We start from the raw sequence: 20,917 nt of genomic DNA on the forward strand, positions 1-20,917 counted from the left end.
TCATGTCTTATTGCTACGATGGGCACAAAAGTTGGAAGGGCTAAAACTCCTCTCCAAAATTGGCCTTCCAGAACTGCCCAAATACGATTATCGATGTTTAATCCTGCCTCTGCCCCGTAGGTCAAGGCAGGAATGACTTTTTGTCGATAGAAGGTCATGACCGGGATCAAGGTAAATTTGCCAAATTCGTTGTGCAGGCGTTTTCCCTGAAGGGTGAAGGCAGTCATACGGTGCTTCAGATCTAAGATCCACTCTTGTTCTCTAATTGATTTGTTTATTTGTATCCCTAAATATCGTACAGTTTGTACAATCTCCATCTTTTCTCCTGATGCGTACCAACTGAAATTCTCAGCTAATCTTTTCTGTGATGACCCGAAAGACATGATCTTTGATTTCCCAGCGTTTATTTCCAAATCATTCGTTTGCAGATACAAAACCAACGCGTGTATTAGACGTTGTAGTCCAATTTTAGTTTGATCGAATAATACAATGTCGTCGGCATATGTCGCATAGCTAATTGGCTGGTTGTTTACTTTAGGGGGAAAGCAGCGAATGTTCGCAAACGCCTCCGGTAAGTCAGCAATATATAACTTAAATAAAAGGGCTGCCAAGGGGCAGCCCTGTTTCACTCCTTGGGTAGTTGGAATTTCTTTCGTCAAGGTAGCTTTGTTATCAATGCAGACTTTTACTGAGGTTCCTGTATGTAGGGCCATGAGTGGATGAAGAATATTTGGAGGACATGACCATGATGTTAATTTTTTCCATAGATTTGTACGATTGATTTGGTCGAAGGCCTGGCGCATGTCTATAAATGCTACAAAAATGTTTTTCTTATTTTTCATTGCTTCAAGCTTGAGTATGTTTACAATGAAAAGATTAATTTCTGTTCCAACATCTTTTGTGAAGCCTGTTTGTCGCTTATCCAATAGATTGTTGAAAGAAGCCCATTTGGAGAGTTTTTGTTGTAAACATGTAGCAAAGATTTTGCCTATTATATCCAAGAGGGCAATTGGGCGATAGTTGGCCGGGTTATCTCTATTGCCCTTCTTGAATATTGGCACAATAATTGCAGTCCTCCATGAACTCGGTATCATCTTGGCTGCTGAAATTACTTCAAACAGGTCTACAATAAAGTCGGCCCAAAGTTCCTTTTTCTCTTTTAAGAGGACATTTGTTAACCCATCAGGGCCTGCTGCACGGGAATTCTTCAATTGTGTTATTTGAGTGATAAGTTTTGCTCTGGATTCACATACATCCCATGTTGCTGGTGAAGTCAGTTGTTCTTGGAAGCTTCGAGCTGAGTTGTTTTTAAAGACTTCCCTAAAATGTTGTTCCCAAGTTAGCTTCGATATTCCATTGGTTAAACCAGATTCCTGGGTATGATTGTTATTTAAAATCTTCCAGATATCTCGTGAGTTTCGCTGAATAATTAGGCCTAACATTAATTCAGCCCGTTCTTGCTCTCTAATTATTTTGAAAGATTTTAACCAATTTCGGTATTTGGTTTTACAATTTCGGATTTCCTTTTTTTTCTGAATAGAATTATTTCCTTTCTTGTTAATTTGTCTGATGTTTTTGATCATTTGTTTCTTTTGCTGGTTTACCTGTGCATTGTATATATATTTTTTTTGAATTTGAAGAGGTTTGTGAGTGTGTTTTGTTGCAGTGCCAAATTGAATTAACAGAGGAGCATAATTTATTCTATAAGAAGTAGTTGTTATGTCATCCTTAAGACCATCTCTCAGCTGACAGATGTGATGGTCTTTAATTCGCAGCCTGTTCAGACCCTCATTCACCTCCAGTGGTAAGCCATACTTCGCTGGTGTTACGCGCTGTTCTAGTATACAGAATAGCTCCAATATGCTATGATCAGTTACGGCTGTTTTGCTTATGGACATTTTTGTGACATTCGACCAAAAAGAAGCAGAAATCCAAAAGTAATCTAATATTTTTCGGCTTTTATCTCTATTCCAAGTGTAGTTTGGAGGAATGTCGCCTTGAATACAACCATTGACCATCTCGGAATTTCTGGATTTCATCGCTTCCGACCATTTATCTCCTCTCGTTGGTACTATAGTTGTTGCAATCCTATTTTTGGAAGATTTTTCGAGCCATGAAAAGTTAAAATCTCCACATATTATTATGATGGTCTCCAAGTTTGATGTTAAGCATGGATCGATAATTGCCGTCACTGATTTAATAAAGCTTGCAGAGGAGATCATAGCCGGATTCCAATATAGGTTTATAATCAATAGTTGTGGGAAGAGTTTATGTTCCCCCAAACTCAGCTGCAGTAATGATCCAAGTACAAAAAGGTTTGGCATGAATGTTTGAATTACCTCCCAACCATAAGCATTATTAACCATTGTGATTAAACCAGAAAAAGGTCTCCCACGCTGATGCTTTCCTGCTTTATTTAAGACAATTGTGCAGCCATCTTTAGAGGGTACTTCTCGGAGCCACGTTTCTTGAAGGCAGATGATAAAATTATTTGCTAAGTCCTTAGGGAAATCGTTAAACAGATGAAGGAATCCTCTAGTGTTCCAAGAGAGGATCCCACAATTCTCTGTGCCCATATTTGCTGATGGTTATGTTTGTTGATTTTTCTGTGTTGCAGCTCGTTTTATGATTTCATCATAGTTTTTCCAGGTAAATTTGGTTCCAGCTCCACGTTCTCGCAAAGAAAATTGATTCCTAGATTTTTCACGTTGATAATCATTTCTTGATTTTATTTCATCACTTTTCACATAATTTGATAAATTCCTCTCTGAGTGTATTTCGAATCCATAGGATAGTAATTCATCTCGTGCAGCTAAAAGGGTTTTTTCTACTGCTGATGAATTTATATGTAAAAAGACTTTGTCAGCGGATTTCTCTGAGATATATTCAACGATTAGAATGTCTTCTGTAGTGATGGTACGTAGAGAAGGGATGATATGAAATAGTTTCATAACATTTCTTCTATTTAAGTTAACATCTTTATCATCAGACAACACATTTTCCACTCTGATTTTCCAAGTTTGGTATTTGGAACTAAATTGACGTCCATCTCTTTCATTCATTCTTGTTGAGGTTCGTTTGTTCCGTTGAGCAGCAGTCATTTTAGGATTGAAATTTTGAGGTGATTCAGATACCATTTTTATGATTGGATTCTGCTGTGCATTAGACCGATTAAATTCCAAAGAGTTCGTATCAGAAGTTGAGGGAAACATAGTGACCTTTCTAAGCCCTTTTACCTCATCACGTATTTGTTCTCTAGCGTGTGCTTCACTTGGTCCAATTGACCGTCTCTTGCTCATTGATTCCCCAGACAAAGTTGAGGTAGAACTAGCCGAATCAAGTGAGTAAGTTGAGAGGTCACATAGATCCACTGATTCTTCGTCTTGTGCTGTTTTTTCAGAATTAGAGTCTAAGCGAGCACGTTTATTTGGATTTTGTTTCTGCATTGAGGCACGCTTTACATCATTCGACTTACTCCGTAATTCTTGTGATTGCACAGTGGTAACATTGACTGCACCCACCTCATTTGTAGGGCGTTCAAAAAGCGCAAGCTTTGGAGGAATCACAATGTTCCTTACAAATTGTTTGACATTAGATTTAGGTTTTTTTACCGGATTGTTTGATAGCTTTTTTGGGGCCAATCGTACCTTTTTTGCAGACAATATTGGTGCCTTTGAGCTGTCAACTGGAATGTTCTTAGCTCTACCTTTAAAAATGTCAAACGAATTTGTGGTCCTTGGGGCAGATGGTAAAATTTGATTTTCGATCACACTACAAACCTCCAGTGCTTGTACTGGACCTACAGAATCTGTAACTGCATGAGTCAAATCTGCTGTTTCTGCATCACCAGAGGAGGCCCGAGTTTCTTGAATTTGTGCTGTTGTTGATGTCTCACTATCTGCGAGAACTGCACTTGTATTTATAATAGGACAGAACAGCGGGGCTACAGAATTAGATTTGGTTTTTTCTGATTGAGCTAAAGTTTCCTGAAGTCGTGTATTATTCACGTTGGTACATGGGAGCCCCACTTGTGGAGTGTTCTTTGAAAGATGAACCAAAGTCGGTACGGAGTTTGTACTTTTTGGAGCGAGAGTAGTTTGATTTGAGGTGACTGATCCGCTTGCCTGCTCCGGGATTTGTTCTGTATTTGCCGGGGTATTATGCCTAACCCATTTCATACATTCAAGCGTTGCAGCCATTAAGGTGGAATTATCCGCATGGGTACTTGCTAGGAGATCTCCAAGGCGATATTGCCATCGTGAGGACGTCTCTGCCTCGATGTCCATTCTTTGCAGCAAAGCATTGTTCATATGTTCCATCGTGTCCACTTTTGAGGTTAGCTGATTAATTTGCAAACTCTGGTCTTTTATGGCCTCATTTAGACTTTCGTACAATTTTACGAAAGGAATGAGCGCCAGAGAGGTGGCGGCCAATACATTATTATGAATTTGAATGCCAGCTGCAACTGACAGGTTAGATTTGTTCAGTTGTTCCTGTGCATAAGTTGCAGATGAAGATTTTGGCGTGGTTTCATGTGTTTGTTTAACCATAGACTCTCGCCTCCTCCTTCGTTGCTGTAGGGACACATCTTCTGCCTCGTCTTCATTCATTTGATTTAAATTCTCCATCCCAGCAGGTGTTACAACATTATTGTCACCAGAGGTAGTGCAGTCAATTACTGAGCTGTGGTTGGAAAGGTTCAGGTCAGGAAATCCAAATTTAGGATGATGACAGATATCACTAGAGCTACATCTGTTTAGTGCAGAATTTGTATGTTTGAAGTTTGATTTTTCACGAAAACTCTGTATCAGCTTTTCTTTGATGGAATTGTAGTCAGCAGTTAGCCTCTCTGTCAAATGAGCCTCTCGTCCTGCCGGGTCAAGAGCTTTAATTGAAATCTCCGATGTTATTATTTGGTTTGTTCCTATATTTATCAAATTAAGATGAGGTGCTGTTGAGGTAGCAGATGGACTCCTCGTTCCCACCCCGTATACCGCTCCGCCACTATTTGCAGTTGTAAATAAACGAGGGTGTGACGGATTACGCTTTATTAAACTCTCTTTTCGGCTTTCAGCTCCAGTTTTTGAGAAGCCTAGAGAGGCTTGTGGTGACATTTCCACATTCAGTGCGGCTTCTTGAAATTTCGCTGATGCCAACGTCATGGACGTCATTGCTCCTTCATTTGTTTGAGATACACTATGTAAGTCATTTTTGTCTGTCTGCCCAATCGGTTGGTTTAGGGGAGGCATAAATATGAGATTTGTCTCATGTAAGGTATTTGCAGGCACTTGGAATGACAGTAACTCTGCATCCGTTACATCAAAGGGAGACTGGGACGAGGAAGTATTTACCTCGATCACGTTACCCTGCATTCTCGAATCCGTGGGTCGGGTCATAAGACCAGTGTAGAGAGCTGAAGGCCGAATTATTGAGATTGCACATTTATTGCAATTTTCCACTAGTAATGTTTCATCCAAAACTTCTGATCTTTCATGTGCCTGAGCATATTTAGTGTATGCAGCACTAAGAGAGCTCTTTTTTGTTTGCATCGTTGTACATGATGCACAAGGCAATAAAAGTGTCAGTTGACATGCTGCATTCGGAATCAGTTTCAATCGACAGCGAGAAAGTAGATTGTCCTTGCTGATAAACTTTTCTGTCAAGGTAAGCAAAGACCTTACTCTATATAATGGCGGTGTAGAACATGTAATTTCCGATTGTGTCATTTGAGGCAACGTAAACGTATTTAATGTAATATTTCTTACCTCATTTGCTTCATTTGCCAACGAGATATTTTCCTCAAGAGTACTTGACAGTGTCTGTAGAGGATGGTCTAACCGCTCAGACTGTAGTCGTGTTTTCTGCTTTTGTCGTGTTTAGGGGCTCATCGTATAAGTTATTGGTTTGCGTCCACTGCGTACAACAGCCGTATAACAGCCAGTGGGCTTCTTTCCACCGGGCTTACAGCCACAAGGGTGGTAGCCTCCGGGTTTTGAAGTGGCTCCGGGTCACGTGATGCAGTCACGTGCTGGATGACACGCCTCCTCCAGGAAGCGTGTGGAATGCCCGTGAAAACCTCTGCCGAGTCGTATTGCACGTTTAGATAAGGACTGAAGTCTGCTTCTGCACGGCACACGAGCAAAGGTAATTCCTGAAAGTAAACGCTCACACTGAGCGGGCGGCAGCCTCCGGGTTTTTGAAGTGGCTCCGGGTCACGTGATGCAGTCACGTGCTGGATGACACGCCTCCTCCAGGAAGCGTGTGGAATGCCCGTGAAAACCTCTGCCGAGTCGTATTGCACGTTTAGATAAGGACTGAAGTCTGCTTCTGCACGGCACACGACCAAAGGTAATTCCTGAAAGTAAACGCTCATATTCCCCTCTCATGGGTTAGCGTCCCTCCATGACCAGATATGTGTACCTCTCCATCTCATGGCTTAGCTTCCCCCCATTACCAATCATGTTTCTCTCTCTGTCTCCTGGCACACCCTCCCTCCATCACCAGTCATATTCACTCTCTCATGGTTTAGCTTCCCCCCATTACCAATCATGTTTCTCTCTCTGTCTCCTGGCACACCCTCCCTCCATCACCAGTCATATTCACTCTCTCATGGTTTAGCTTCCCTCCATTACCAATCATGTTTCTCTCTTTGTTTCCTCGCTCTGCCTCCGTCCATTAGAGTCATATTCCCCTCTCATGGGTTAGCGTCCCTCCATGACCAGATATGTGTACCTCTCCATCTCCTGGCTTAGCTTCCCTCCATTGCCAGTCATGTTTCTCTCTCTGTCTCCTGGCACACCCTCCCTCCATCACCAGTCATATTCACTCTCTCATGGTTTAGCTTCCTGCCATTACCATTCATATTTCACTCTCTGTCTCCTGGCTCAGTCTCACTCTTTTGGTTGTCCCATTTCCGCTTCTGTATCCTGGCTCAGGTTCTCTCTATTGCTTTTCACATTCCCCTCTCTATCTCCTGGCTCACCCATCCTCTCTTGGATGTTTCATTTGTACTTGTATGATCTGGCTCATGCTCCCTCTTTTGCCTGTCTGATGCTATTCTCTATTACCTGGATAAGGTTCCTTCTGTTGCCTGTGTCATTTACTTCTCTGTCTCCTAATCTGTGATCTACATCTGTCTCCTGTCTCAGGTTCCCTGCATTGCCTGTCTCATCCCATTTCTTTCTCCATTGCCTAAATCAGGTTCCTATGGTTGCCTGTCTCATTTACATCTCTGTCTCCTAATCTGTAATCTACATCTTTTCTTTTTTACAGTGTAGTTTATTTACACTTTTACATCATAAGCAATACAACAGAAATACATAACCAACAAATAAACACAACATATTAAGTGATTGTAGAATTCAATATTTGTAGGCCCAAATATCTATCTCCTAATCTGTAATCTACATCTTTGTCTCTTGTCTCAGGTTCCCTGCATTGCCTGTCTCATCCCATTTCCTTCTCTATTACCTGACTCAGGTTTCCTGTGTTGCCTGTCTCATTTACTTCTCTGTCTCCTAATCTGTAATCTACAACCGTCTCCTGTCTCAGGTTACCTGCATTGCCTGCCTCATTCCATTTCCTTCTCTATTACCTGATTCAGGTTCCTTCTGTTGCCTGTCTCATTTACGTCTCTGTCTCCTAATCTGTAATCTAAATCTGTCTCCTGTATCAGGTTCCCTGCATTGCCTGCCTCATTCCATTTCCTTCTCTATTACCTGACTCAGGTTCCCTGTGTTGCCTGTCTCATTTACTTCTCTATCTCCTAATCTGTAGTCTACATCTCTGTCTCCTGTCTCAGGTTACCTGTGGTTGCTGATGCAGTGGTTGCACCTGTGGTTGGTGCTGTAGTGCTTGGTGCTGCAGTGGTTGCTACTCCTGTGGTTGCTGCTGCAGTAGTTTGTGCCACAGTGGTTGCACCTGTAGTTGCTGCTGCAGTGGTTGCACCTGTGGTTGCTGCTGTTGTGGTTTGTGCTGCTGTGGTTGTACCTGTAGTTGCTGCTGCAGTGGTTGCACCTGTGGTTGCTGCCAAAGTGGTTGCACCTGTAGTTGCTGCTGTGGTGGTTGCACCTGTAGTTGCCGCTGCTGTGGTTTGTGTGGCTGTGGTTGTACCTGTGGTTGGTGCTGCAGTGGTTGTACCTGTGGTTGGTGCTGCAGTGGTTGCTGCTCCTGTGATTGCTGCTCCTGTGGTTGCTGCTGTAGTGTTTGCACCTGTGGTTGGTGCTGCAGTAGTTTCTGCCCCTGTTGTTGCTGCAGTGGTTACTGCTACTGTGGTTGCTGCTGCTGTGGTTGCTGCTGCAGTGGTTTGTGTCACAGTGGTTGCACCTGTAGTTGCTGCTGCATTGGTTGCACCTGTGGTTGCTGCTTCTGTGGTTTGTGCTTCTGTGGTTGTACCTGTGGTTGCTGTTGCAGTGGTGACTGCTCCTGTGGTTGCTGCTGCAGTGGTTGGTGTAACAGTGGTTGCACCTGTAGCTGCTGCTGCAGTGGTTGCACCTGTGGTTGCTGCTGCTGTGGTTTGTGCTGCTGTGGTTGCACCTGTGGTTGCTGCTGCAGTGGTTGTACCCGTTGTTGGTACTGCAGTGGTTGCTGCTGCAGTGGTTGCTGCTCCTGTCGTTACTGCTGCAGTGGATGCACCTGTGGTTGGTGCTGCAGTGGTTGCTGCTGCAGTGGTTTGTGTCACAGTGGTTGCACCTGTAGTTGCTACTGCAGTGGTTGCACCTGTGGTTGTTGCTGCTGTGGTCTGTGCTGCTGTGGTTGTACCTGTGGTTGCTGCTGCAGTGGTTGCTGCTGCAGTGGTGTGTGTCACAGTGGTTGCACCAGTAGTTGCTGTTGCAGTGGTTGCACCTGTGGTTGCTGCTGATGTGGTTTGTGCAGCTGTGGTTGTACATGTGGTTACCGCTGCAGTGGTTGCATTTGTGGGTGCTGCTGCAGTGGTTTGTGCTGCTGAGGTTGCACCTGTGGTTGCTGCTGCAGTGGTTGTACCTGTGGTTGGCGCCGCAGTGGTTGTTGCTGCTGTGGTTGCTGCTGCAGTGGTTTGTGTCACAGTGGTTGCACCTGTAGATGCTGCTGCAGTGTTTGCACCTCTGGTTGCTGTAGCTGTGGTTTGTGTTGCAGTGGTTGTACCTGTGGTTGCTGCTGCAGTGGTTGCACCTGTGGTTGCTGCTGCAGTGGTTGCTGCTACAGTGGTTGCTGCTCCTGTGGTGGCTGCTCCTCTGGTTGCTGCTGCTGTGGTTGCTGCTGCAGTGGTTTGTGTCACAGTGGTTGCACCTGTAGTTGCTGCAGCAGTGGTTGCACCTGTGGTTGCTGCTGCTGTGGTTTCTGTTGCAGTGGTTGCACCTGTGATTGTTGCCACAGTGGTTGCACTTGTAGTTGCTGCTGCAGTGGTTGCACCTGTGGTTGCTGCTGCTGTGGTTTGTGTGGCTGTGGTTGTACCTGTGGTTGCTCCTGCCGTGGTTGCACTTGTGGTTGGTGCTGCAGTGGTTGCTACTCCTGTGGTTGCTACTGCAGTGGTTTGTGTCACAGTGGTTGCACCTGTAGTTGCTGCTGCAGTGGTTGCACCTGTGGTTGCTGCTGCTGTGGTATGTGCTGCTGTGGTTGTACCTGTGGTTGCTGCTGCAGTGGTTGCTTCTCCTGTGGTTACTGCTGATGTGGTTGCTGCTGCAGTGGTTTGTGTCACAGTGGTTGCACCTGTAGTTGCTGCTGCAGTGGATGCATCTGTGGTTGCTGCTGCTGTGGTTTGTGCAGCTGTGGTTGTACCTGTGGTTGCTGCTCCTGTGGTTGCTGTTGCAGTGGTTGCACCTGTGGTTGGTGCTGATGTGGTTGGTGCTGCTGTGGTTGCTGCTGCTGTGGTTGTAGCTGTGGTTGGTGCTGCAGTGGTTGCTGCTCCTGTGGTTACTGCTGATGTGGTTGCACCTGTGGTTGCTGCTGCTGTGGTATGTGCTGCTGTGGTTGTACCTGTGGTTGCTGCTGCAGTGGTTGCTGCTCCTGTGGTTACTGCTGCAGTGGTTTGTGCTGCTGAGGTTGCACCTGTGGTTTCTGCTGCAGTGGTTGTACCTGTGGTTGGTGCCGCAGTGGTTGCTGCTGCTGTGGTTGCTGCTGCAGTGGTTTGTGTCACAGTGGTTGCACCTGTAGATGCTGTTGCAGTGGTTGAAACTCTGGTTGCTGCTGCTGTGGTTTGTGCGGCTGTGGTTGTACCTGTGGTTGCTCCTGCAGTGGTTGCACTTGTGGTTGGTGCTGCAGTGGTTGGAGCTGCAGTGGTTGCTACTCCTGTGGTTGATACTGCAGTGGTTTGTGTCACAGTGGTTGCACCTGTAGTTGCTGCCTCAGTGGTTGCACCTGTGGTTGCTGCTGCTGTGGTATGTGCTGCTGTGGTTGTACTTGTGGTTGCTGCTGCAGTAGTTGCTGCTCCTGTGGTTACTGCTGATGTGGTTGCTGCTATAGTGGTTTGTGTCACAGTGGTTGCACCTGTAGTTGCTGCCGCAGTGGATGCACCTGTGGTTGCTGCTGCGATGGTTTGTGCAGCTGTGGTTGTACCTGTGGTTGCTGCTGCTGTGGTTGCACCTGTGGTTGTTGCTGTGGCTTGTGCTGCTGTGGTTGTACCTGTAGTTGCTGCTGCTGTGGTTTGTGCCACAGTGGTTGCACCTGTAGTTGCTGCTGCAGTGGTTGCACCTGTGGTTGCTGCTGTGGCTTGTGCTGCTGTGGTTGTACCTGTAGTTGCTGCTGCAGTCGTTGTACCCGAGGTTGCTGCTACTGTGGTTTGTGCTGCTGTGGTTGTACCTGTGGTTGCTGCTGCTGTGGTTGCACCTGTGGTTTCTGCTGTTGTGGTTTGTGCTGCTGTGGTTGTACCTGTGGTTGCTGCTGCAGTGGTTGCACCTGTGGTTGGTGCTGCAGTGCTTGCTGCTCCTGTGGTTGCTGCTGCTATGATTGCTGCTGCAGTGGTTTGTGCCACAGTGGTTGCACCTGTAGTTGCTGCTGCAGTGGTTGCACCTGTGGTTGCTGCTTTGGTTTGTGCTGCTGTGGTTGTACCTGTGGTTGCTGCTGCAGTGGTTGCACCTGTGGTTGCTGCTGCTGTGGTTTGTGCTGCTGTGATTCTACCTGTGGTTACTGCTGCAGTGGTTGCACCTGTGGTTGGTGCTGCAGTGGTTGCTGCTGCAGTGGTTGCTGCTCCTGTTGTTGCTGCTGTAGTGGTTTGTGCCACAGTGGTTGCACCTGTAGTTGCTGCTGTGGTTTGTGCTGCTGTGGTTTTACCCGTGGTTGGTGCTTCAGTGATTGCACCCGTCATTGCTGCTGCTGTGGTTTGTGCTGCTGTGGTTGTACCTGTGGTTGCTGCTGCAGTGGTTGCACCTTTGGTTGGTGTGGCAGTGGTTGCTGCTCCTGTTCTTGCTGCTGCAGTGCTTTGTGCCACAGTGGTTGCACCTGTAGTGGCTGCTGAAGTGGTTGCTGCTGTGGTTTGTACGGCTGTGGTTTTACCTGTGGCTGCTCCTGCAGTGGTTGCACTTGTGGTTGGTGCTGCAGTGGTTGCTGCTGCAGTGGTTGCTGCTCCTGTGGTTTCTGATGCAGTAGTTTGTGCCATAGTGGTTGCACCTGTAGTTGCTACTACAGTGGTTGCTGCTGCTGTGGTTTGTGCGGCTGTGGTTGTACCTGTGGTTGCTCCTGCAGTGGTCGCACTTGTGGTTGGTGCTGCAGTGGTTGCTGCTGCAGTGGTTGCTGCTCCTGTGGTTTCTGCTACAGTGGTTTTTGTCACAGTGGTTGCATTTTTAGTTGCACCAATGGTTGCTGCTGCTGTGGTTGTACCTGTGGTTGCTGCTGCAGTGGTTGCTGCTTCTGTTGTTGCTGCTGATGTGGTTGCTGCTGCAGTGCTTTTTGTCAGAGTGGTTGCACCTGTAGTTGCTGCTGCAGTTGTTGCACCAGTGGTTGCTGCTGCTGTGGTTTGTGGTGCTGTAGTTGTACCGGTGGTTGCTCCTTCAGTGGTTGCACTTGTGGTTGGTGTTGCAGTGGTTGCTGCTGCAGTGGTTGCTGCTCCTGTGGTTTCTGCTGCAGTGGTTTTTGTCACAGTGGTTGCACCTTTATTTGCACCAGTGGTTGCTGCTGCTGTGGTTTGTGCTGTTGTGGTTGTACCCGTGGTTGCTGCTGCAGTGATTGCACCCGTGGTTGCTGCTGCTGTGGTTTGTGCTGCTGTGGTTGTACCTGTGGTTGTACCTGTGGTTGCACTTGTGGTTGGTGTTGCAGTGGTTGCTGCTGCAGTGATTGCACCCGTGGTTGCTGCTGCTGTGTTTTGTGCTGCTGTGGTTGTACCTGTGGTTGCTGCTGCAGTGGTTGCATCTTTGGTTGGTGTGGCAGTGGTTGCTGCTCCTGTTCTTGCTACTGCAGTGGTTGCACCTGTGGTTGGTGCTGCAGTGGTTGCTGCTGCAGTGGTTGCTGCTCCTGTTGTTGCTGCTGTAGTGGTTTGTGCCACAGTGGTTGCACCTGTAGTTGCTGCTGTGGTTTGTGCTGCTGTGGTTTTACCCGTGGTTGGTGCTTCAGTGATTGCACCCGTCATTGCTGCTGCTGTGGTTTGTGCTGCTGTGGTTGTACCTGTGGTTGCTTCTGCAGTGGTTGCACCTTTGGTTGGTGTGGCAGTGGTTGCTGCTCCTGTTCTTGCTGCTGCAGTGCTTTGTGCCACAGTGGTTGCACCTGTAGTGGCTGCTGAAGTGGTTGCTGCTGTGGTTTGTGCAGCTGTGGTTTTACCTGTGGCTGCTCCTGCAGTGGTTGCACTTGTGGTTGGTGCTGCAGTGGTTGCTGCTGCAGTGGTTGCTGCTCCTGTGGTTTCTGATGCAGTGGTTTTTGTCACAGTGGTTGCACCTTTATTTGCACCAGTGGTTGCTGCTGCTGTGGTTTGTGCTGTTGTGGTTGTACCCGTGGTTGCTGCTGCAGTGATTGCACCCGTGGTTGCTGCTGCTGTGGTTTGTGCTGCTGTGGTTGTACCTGTGGTTGTACCTGTGGTTGCACTTGTGGTTGGTGTTGCAGTGGTTGCTGCTGCAGTGATTGCACCCGTGGTTGCTGCTGCTGTGTTTTGTGCTGCTGTGGTTGTACCTGTGGTTGCTGCTGCAGTGGTTGCATCTTTGGTTGGTGTGGCAGTGGTTGCTGCTCCTGTTCTTGCTGCTGCAGTGCTTTGTGCCACAGTGGTTGCACCTGTAGTGGCTGCTGAAGTGGTTGCTGCTGTGGTTTGTGTGGCTGTGATTTTACCTGTGGTTGCTCCTGCAGTGGTTGCACTTGTGGTTGGTGCTGCAGTGGTTGCTGCTCCTATGGTTTCTGCTGCAGTGGTTTGTGCCACAGTGGTTGCACCCATAGTTGCTGCTACTGTGGTTGCTGCTGCTGTGGTTTGTGCAGCTGTGGTTGTACTTGTGGTTGCTGCTGCAGTAGTTGCTGCTCCTGTGGTTACTGCTGATGTGGTTGCTGCTATAGTGGTTTGTGTCACAGTGGTTGCACCTGTAGTTGCTGCTGCAGTGGATGCACCTGTGGTTGCTGCTGCTATGGTTTGTGCAGCTGTGGTTGTACCTGGGGTTGCTGCTGCTGTGGTTGCACCTGTGGTTGTTGCTGCAGTGGTTGCACCTGTGGTTGCTGCTGTGGCTTGTGCTGCTGTGGTTGTACCTGTAGTTGCTGCTGCTGTGGTTTGTGCCACAGTGGTTGCACCTGTAGTTGCTGCTGCAGTGGTTGCACCTGTGGTTGCTGCTGTGGCTTGTGCTGCTGTGGTTGTACCTGTAGTTGCTGCTGCAGTCGTTGTACCCGAGGTTGCTGCTACTGTGGTTTGTGCTGCTGTGGTTGTACCTGTGGTTGCTGCTGCTGTGGTTGCACCTGTGGTTTCTGCTGTTGTGGTTTGTGCTGCTGTGGTTGTACCTGTGGTTGCTGCTGCAGTGGTTGCACCTGTGGTTGGTGCTGCAGTGCTTGCTGCTCCTGTGGTTGCTGCTGCTATGATTGCTGCTGCAGTGGTTTGTGCCACAGTGGTTGCACCTGTAGTTGCTGCTGCAGTGGTTGCACTTGTGGTTGCTGCATTGGTTTGTGCTGCTGTGGTTGTACCTGTGGTTGCTGCTGCAGTGGTTGCACCTGTGGTTGCTGCTGCTGTGGTTTGTGCTGCTGTGGTTCTACCTGTGGTTACTGCTGCAGTGGTTGCACCTGTGGTTGGTGCTGCAGTGGTTGCTGCTGCAGTGGTTGCTGCTCCTGTTGTTGCTGCTGTAGTGGTTTGTGCCACAGTGGTTGCACCTGTAGTTGCTGCTGTGGTTTGTGCTGCTGTGGTTTTACCCGTGGTTGGTGCTTCAGTGATTGCACCCGTCATTGCTGCTGCTGTGGTTTGTGCTGCTGTGGTTGTACCTGTGGTTGCTGCTGCAGTGGTTGCACCTTTGGTTGGTGTGGCAGTGGTTGCTGCTCCTGTTCTTGCTGCTGCAGTGCTTTGTGCCACATTGGTTGCACCTGTAGTGGCTGCTGAAGTGGTTGCTGCTGTGGTTTGTGCGGCTGTGGTTTTACCTGTGGCTGCTCCTGCAGTGGTTGCACTTGTGGTTGGTGCTGCAGTGGTTGCTGCTGCAGTGGTTGCTGCTCCTGTGGTTTCTGATGCAGTAGTTTGTGCCATAGTGGTTGCACCTGTAGTTGCTGCTACAGTGGTTGCTGCTGCTGTGGTTTGTGCGGCTGTGGTTGTACCTGTGGTTGCTCCTGCAGTGGTCGCACTTGTGGTTGGTGCTGCAGTGGTTGCTGCTGCAGTGGTTGCTGCTCCTGTGGTTTCTGCTACAGTGGTTTTTGTCACAGTGGTTGCATTTTTAGTTGCACCAATGGTTGCTGCTGCTGTGGTTGTACCTGTGGTTGCTGCTGCAGTGGTTGCTGCTTCTGTTGTTGCTGCTGATGTGGTTGCTGCTGCAGTGCTTTTTGTCAGAGTGGTTGCACCTGTAGTTGCTGCTGCAGTTGTTGCACCAGTGGTTGCTGCTGCTGTGGTTTGTGGTGCTGTAGTTGTACCGGTGGTTGCTCCTTCGGTGGTTGCACTTGTGGTTGGTGTTGCAGTGGTTGCTGCTGCAGTGGTTGCTGCTCCTGTGGTTTCTGCTGCAGTGGTTTTTGTCACAGTGGTTGCACCTTTATTTGCACCAGTGGTTGCTGCTGCTGTGGTTTGTGCTGTTGTGGTTGTACCCGTGGCTGCTGCTGCAGTGATTGCACCTGTGGTTGCTGCTGCTGTGGTTTGTGCTGCTGTGGTTGTACCTGTGGTTGCTGCTGCAGTGGTTGCACTTGTGGTTGGTGTTGCAGTGGTTGCTGCTGCAGTGATTGGACCCGTGGTTGCTGCTGCTGTGTTTTGTGCTGCTGTGGTTGTACCTGTGGTTGCTGCTGCAGTGGTTGCATCTTTGGTTGGTGTGGCAGTGGTTGCTGCTCCTGTTCTTGCTGCTGCAGTGCTTTGTGCCACAGTGGTTGCACCTGTAGTGGCTGCTGAAGTGGTTGCTACTGTGGTTTGTGTGGCTGTGATTTTACCTGTGGTTGCTCCTGCAGTGGTTGCACTTGTGGTTGGTGCTGCAGTGGTTGCTGCTCCTATGGTTTCTGCTGCAGTGGTTTGTGCCACAGTGGTTGCACCCATAGTTGCTGCTACTGTGGTTGCTGCTGCTGTGGTTTGTGCAGCTGTGGTTGTACCTGTGGTTGCTGCTGCAGTGGTTGCACCTTTGGTTGGTGTGGCAGTGGTTGCTGCTCCTGTTCTTGCTGCTGCAAGGCTTTGTGCCACAGTGGTTGCACCTGTAGTGGCTGCTGAAGTGGTTGCTGCTGTGGTTTGTGCGGCTGTGGTTTTACCTGTGGCTGCTCCTGCAGTGGTTGCACTTGTGGTTGGTGCTGCAGTGGTTGTTGCTGCAGTGGTTGCTGCTCCTGTGGTTTCTGATGCAGTAGTTTGTGCCATAGTGGTTGCACCTGTAGTTGCTGCTACAGTGGTTGCTGCTGCTGTGGTTTGTGCGGCTGTGGTTGTACCTGTGGTTGCTCCTGCAGTGGTCGCACTTGTGGTTGGTGCTGCAGTGGTTGCTGCTGCAGTGGTTGCTGCTCCTGTGGTTTCTGCTACAGTGGTTTTTGTCACAGTGGTTGCATTTTTAGTTGCACCAATGGTTGCTGCTGCTGTGGTTGTACCTGTGGTTGCTGCTGCAGTGGTTGCTGCTTCTGTTGTTGCTGCTGATGTGGTTGCTGCTGCAGTGCTTTTTGTCAGAGTGGTTGCACCTGTAGTTGCTGCTGCAGTTGTTGCACCAGTGGTTGCTGCTGCTGTGGTTTGTGGTGCTGTAGTTGTACCGGTGGTTGCTCCTTCAGTGGTTGCACTTGTGGTTGGTGTTGCAGTGGTTGCTGCTGCAGTGGTTGCTGCTCCTGTGGTTTCTGCTGCAGTGGTTTTTGTCACAGTGGTTGCACCTTTATTTGCACCAGTGGTTGCTGCTGCTGTGGTTTGTGCTGTTGTGGTTGTACCCGTGGTTGCTGCTGCAGTGATTGCACCCGTGGTTGCTGCTGCTGTGGTTTGTGCTGCTGTGGTTGTACCTGTGGTTGCTGCTGCAGTGGTTGCACTTGTGGTTGGTGTTGCAGTGGTTGCTGCTGCAGTGATTGCACCCGTGGTTGCTGCTGCTGTGTTTTGTGCTGCTGTGGTTGTACCTGTGGTTGCTGCTGCAGTGGTTGCATCTTTGGTTGGTGTGGCAGTGGTTGCTGCTCCTGTTCTTGCTGCTGCAGTGCTTTGTGCCACAGTGGTTGCACCTGTAGTGGCTGCTGAAGTGGTTGCTGCTGTGGTTTGTGTGGCTGTGATTTTACCTGTGGTTGCTCCTGCAGTGGTTGCACTTGTGGTTGGTGCTGCAGTGGTTGCTGCTCCTATGGTTTCTGCTGCAGTGGTTTGTGCCACAGTGGTTGCACCCATAGTTGCTGCTACTGTGGTTGCTGCTGCTGTGGTTTGTGCAGCTGTGGTTGTACCTGTGGATGCTCCTGCAGTGGTTGCACTTGTGGTTGGTGTTGCAGTGGTTGCTGCTGCAGTGATTGGACCCGTGGTTGCTGCTGCTGTGTTTTGTGCTGCTGTGGTTGTACCTGTGGTTGCTGCTGCAGTGGTTGCATCTTTGGTTGGTGTGGCAGTGGTTGCTGCTCCTGTTCTTGCTGCTGCAGTGCTTTGTGCCACAGTGGTTGCACCTGTAGTGGCTGCTGAAGTGGTTGCTGCTGTGGTTTGTGCTGCTGTGGTTGTACCTGTGGTTGCTGCTGCAGTGGTTGCACTTGTGGTTGGTGTTGCAGTGGTTGCTGCTGCAGTGATTGGACCCGTGGTTGCTGCTGCTGTGTTTTGTGCTGCTGTGGTTGTACCTGTGGTTGCTGCTGCAGTGGTTGCATCTTTGGTTGGTGTGGCAGTGGTTGCTGCTCCTGTTCTTGCTGCTGCAGTGCTTTGTGCCACAGTGGTTGCACCTGTAGTGGCTGCTGAAGTGGTTGCTACTGTGGTTTGTGTGGCTGTGATTTTACCTGTGGTTGCTCCTGCAGTGGTTGCACTTGTGGTTGGTGCTGCAGTGGTTGCTGCTCCTATGGTTTCTGCTGCAGTGGTTTGTGCCACAGTGGTTGCACCCATAGTTGCTGCTACTGTGGTTGCTGCTGCTGTGGTTTGTGCAGCTGTGGTTGTACCTGTGGTTGCTGCTGCAGTGGTTGCACCTTTGGTTGGTGTGGCAGTGGTTGCTGCTCCTGTTCTTGCTGCTGCAGTGCTTTGTGCCACAGTGGTTGCACCTGTAGTGGCTGCTGAAGTGGTTGCTGCTGTGGTTTGTGCGGCTGTGGTTTTACCTGTGGCTGCTCCTGCAGTGGTTGCACTTGTGGTTGGTGCTGCAGTGGTTGTTGCTGCAGTGGTTGCTGCTCCTGTGGTTTCTGATGCAGTAGTTTGTGCCATAGTGGTTGCACCTGTAGTTGCTGCTACAGTGGTTGCTGCTGCTGTGGTTTGTGCGGCTGTGGTTGTACCTGTGGTTGCTCCTGCAGTGGTCGCACTTGTGGTTGGTGCTGCAGTGGTTGCTGCTGCAGTGGTTGCTGCTCCTGTGGTTTCTGCTACAGTGGTTTTTGTCACAGTGGTTGCATTTTTAGTTGCACCAATGGTTGCTGCTGCTGTGGTTGTACCTGTGGTTGCTGCTGCAGTGGTTGCTGCTTCTGTTGTTGCTGCTGATGTGGTTGCTGCTGCAGTGCTTTTTGTCAGAGTGGTTGCACCTGTAGTTGCTGCTGCAGTTGTTGCACCAGTGGTTGCTGCTGCTGTGGTTTGTGGTGCTGTAGTTGTACCGGTGGTTGCTCCTTCAGTGGTTGCACTTGTGGTTGGTGTTGCAGTGGTTGCTGCTGCAGTGGTTGCTGCTCCTGTGGTTTCTGCTGCAGTGGTTTTTGTCACAGTGGTTGCACCTTTATTTGCACCAGTGGTTGCTGCTGCTGTGGTTTGTGCTGTTGTGGTTGTACCCGTGGTTGCTGCTGCAGTGATTGCACCCGTGGTTGCTGCTGCTGTGGTTTGTGCTGCTGTGGTTGTACCTGTGGTTGCTGCTGCAGTGGTTGCACTTGTGGTTGGTGTTGCAGTGGTTGCTGCTGCAGTGATTGCACCCGTGGTTGCTGCTGCTGTGTTTTGTGCTGCTGTGGTTGTACCTGTGGTTGCTGCTGCAGTGGTTGCATCTTTGGTTGGTGTGGCAGTGGTTGCTGCTCCTGTTCTTGCTGCTGCAGTGCTTTGTGCCACAGTGGTTGCACCTGTAGTGGCTGCTGAAGTGGTTGCTGCTGTGGTTTGTGTGGCTGTGATTTTACCTGTGGTTGCTCCTGCAGTGGTTGCACTTGTGGTTGGTGCTGCAGTGGTTGCTGCTCCTATGGTTTCTGCTGCAGTGGTTTGTGCCACAGTGGTTGCACCCATAGTTGCTGCTACTGTGGTTGCTGCTGCTGTGGTTTGTGCAGCTGTGGTTGTACCTGTGGATGCTCCTGCAGTGGTTGCACTTGTGGTTGGTGTTGCAGTGGTTTCTGCTGCAGTGATTGCACCCGTGGTTGCTGCTGCTGTGATTTGTGCTGCTGTGGTTGTACCTGTGGTTGCTGCTGCAGTGGTTGCATCTTTGGTTGGTGTGGCAGTGGTTGCTGCTCCTGTTCTTGCTGCTGCAGTGCTTTGTGCCACAGTGGTTGCACCTGCAGTGGCTGCTGAAGTGGTTGCTGCTGTGGTTTGTGTGGCTGTGATTTTACCTGTGGTTGCTCCTGCAGTGGTTGCACTTGTGGTTGGTGCTGCAGTAGTTGCTGCTGCAGTGGTTGCTGCTCCTGTGGTTTCTGCTGCAGTGGTTTGTGCCACAGTGGTTGCACCTGTAGTTGCTGCTACCGTGGTTGCTGCTGCTGTGGTTTGTGCAGCTGTGGTTGTACCTGTGGATGCTCCTGCAGTGGTTGCACTTGTGGTTGGTGTTGCAGTGGTTGCTGCTGCAGTGGTTGCTGCTCCTGTGGTTTCTGCTGCAGTGGTTTTTGTCACAGTGGTTGCACCTTTAGTTGCACCAGTGGTTGCTGCTGCTGTGGCTTGTGCTGCTGTGGTTGTACCTGTGGTTGCTGCTGCAGTGGTTGCTGCTTCTGTTGTTGCTGCTGATGTAGTTGCTGCTGCAGTGGTTTGTGTCACAGTGGTTGCACCAGTGGTTGCTGCTGCTGTGGTTTGTGCAGCTGTGGTTGTACCTGTGGTTGCTGTTGAAGTGGTTGCTGCTGCAGTGGTTGATGCTGTAGTAATTGATGCTGAGGTTGTTGCTGCAGCTGTGGTCGTTGCTGTGGTTGTATGTGCTTTTGTAGTCTGGGCCCAGGTCCCTGCGAATAATCCTGCGAAGGAAATCAAAAGAAATATATTTTTTGAGAGATTGTCACTGTAGCAGTGTTGTAAGACTGTGTGATATGTGGAAATTACCAGGTGCAGGAACCATGCAGTTACTTTGCAAATTCGATACATGTAGGAACCTTAAAGAATTAACATCTTTAAGAATCAGAAACTTGGTATTCTTGTAATGGGCTCCTCTATAATCACTATAACCCAATTAATTCCAGTGGTGGTCAAATGTTAGTCCCCTATAACAAAATCGTCCTGTCATGGATGTGTGGAAACTAATACAAATCAACTTCACATGTTATGTCCAGTTTTTCAGCAGCTTGTTTCCCGGTTTCCCTTACTAGCCTCTCCAATACTCATGATACGTGTCCAATGGAAATCAATCCAGACAGTGTGTGAGACAAAAGACTATTCAGACTAGAAGTAGTAAAATGGGTGAGGGTTGCAATGGTGTCTATGTGCTATGCCCAAACGTGTACCACAACACATCTGGGAGGTATTTCAGTCACATTGGGTGCAATGCCCCCTTTATCCTTATAAAGTGTGGTGAGTTACATGGTCTCCCATGTTGACCTCTAGAGGGAGCTACTCCTAGGTGGACGAGACAGGTTCCTGTTGGCCCCCTGCTGCTCCAGATATGCTCTATCCCCTCCTATCAAGGTCCTCGGTGGAGGGAGGAGCCGCCTGACTATGTAGGGCAAGGTGCACACAATTGCTACAATGCAAGGTACTGACACATCTGTGGACATGGTGACAACAAACCAAATCTGAGAATCAAGGGCAGCCATGGGGTTTGGGAATTTCAGGAATGAAGATTACCCGAGAAGAGACCAAGAGGGAGAGGCATGCGTGGGGTGTCACAGCGCGACACCAGACACCACTGCAAGACAGACAAAACAACCAGTGCGGGTACTTCACAACCTAGAGATGGATATTCCAAGATGGCGCCAGACACTGCATGCATCTTTACATACCTGATCACACTGGCGCTAATTTACTCTATCAAGCAATTAGCCAATCTGAAACAAGCAACGTTAGGAGCCAATCAGAGAATCACCCATCAGAAGGGCACTTTCAAACCGGAATGAGGGACAGCCTATCCGAAGCCGAGCCAGAAGCCAATCCTCAGGATGAGAAATTGAG

At 49.0% G+C, this 20,917-nt stretch overlaps 1 protein-coding gene across 1 annotated transcript in view; it reads right to left on the bottom strand.

Moving 5' to 3' along the window:
- The window catches only part of LOC138563357 (pneumococcal serine-rich repeat protein-like), a 186,764-nt gene that overhangs the window by 125,647 nt on the left and 40,200 nt on the right, over positions 1 to 20,917 (bottom strand). Inside the window, exon 2 of the mRNA XM_069642840.1 lies at positions 7,807 to 19,770. Coding sequence (XP_069498941.1) covers positions 7,807 to 19,770 — 11,964 coding nt within the window. The remainder of the gene's footprint in view (positions 1 to 7,806; positions 19,771 to 20,917) is intronic.

Source organism: Ambystoma mexicanum, chromosome 1q (genome assembly GCF_040938575.1).
Source record: "Ambystoma mexicanum isolate Mex_15411 chromosome 1q, UKY_AmexF1_1, whole genome shotgun sequence".
Taxonomy (NCBI): domain Eukaryota; kingdom Metazoa; phylum Chordata; class Amphibia; order Caudata; family Ambystomatidae; genus Ambystoma; species Ambystoma mexicanum.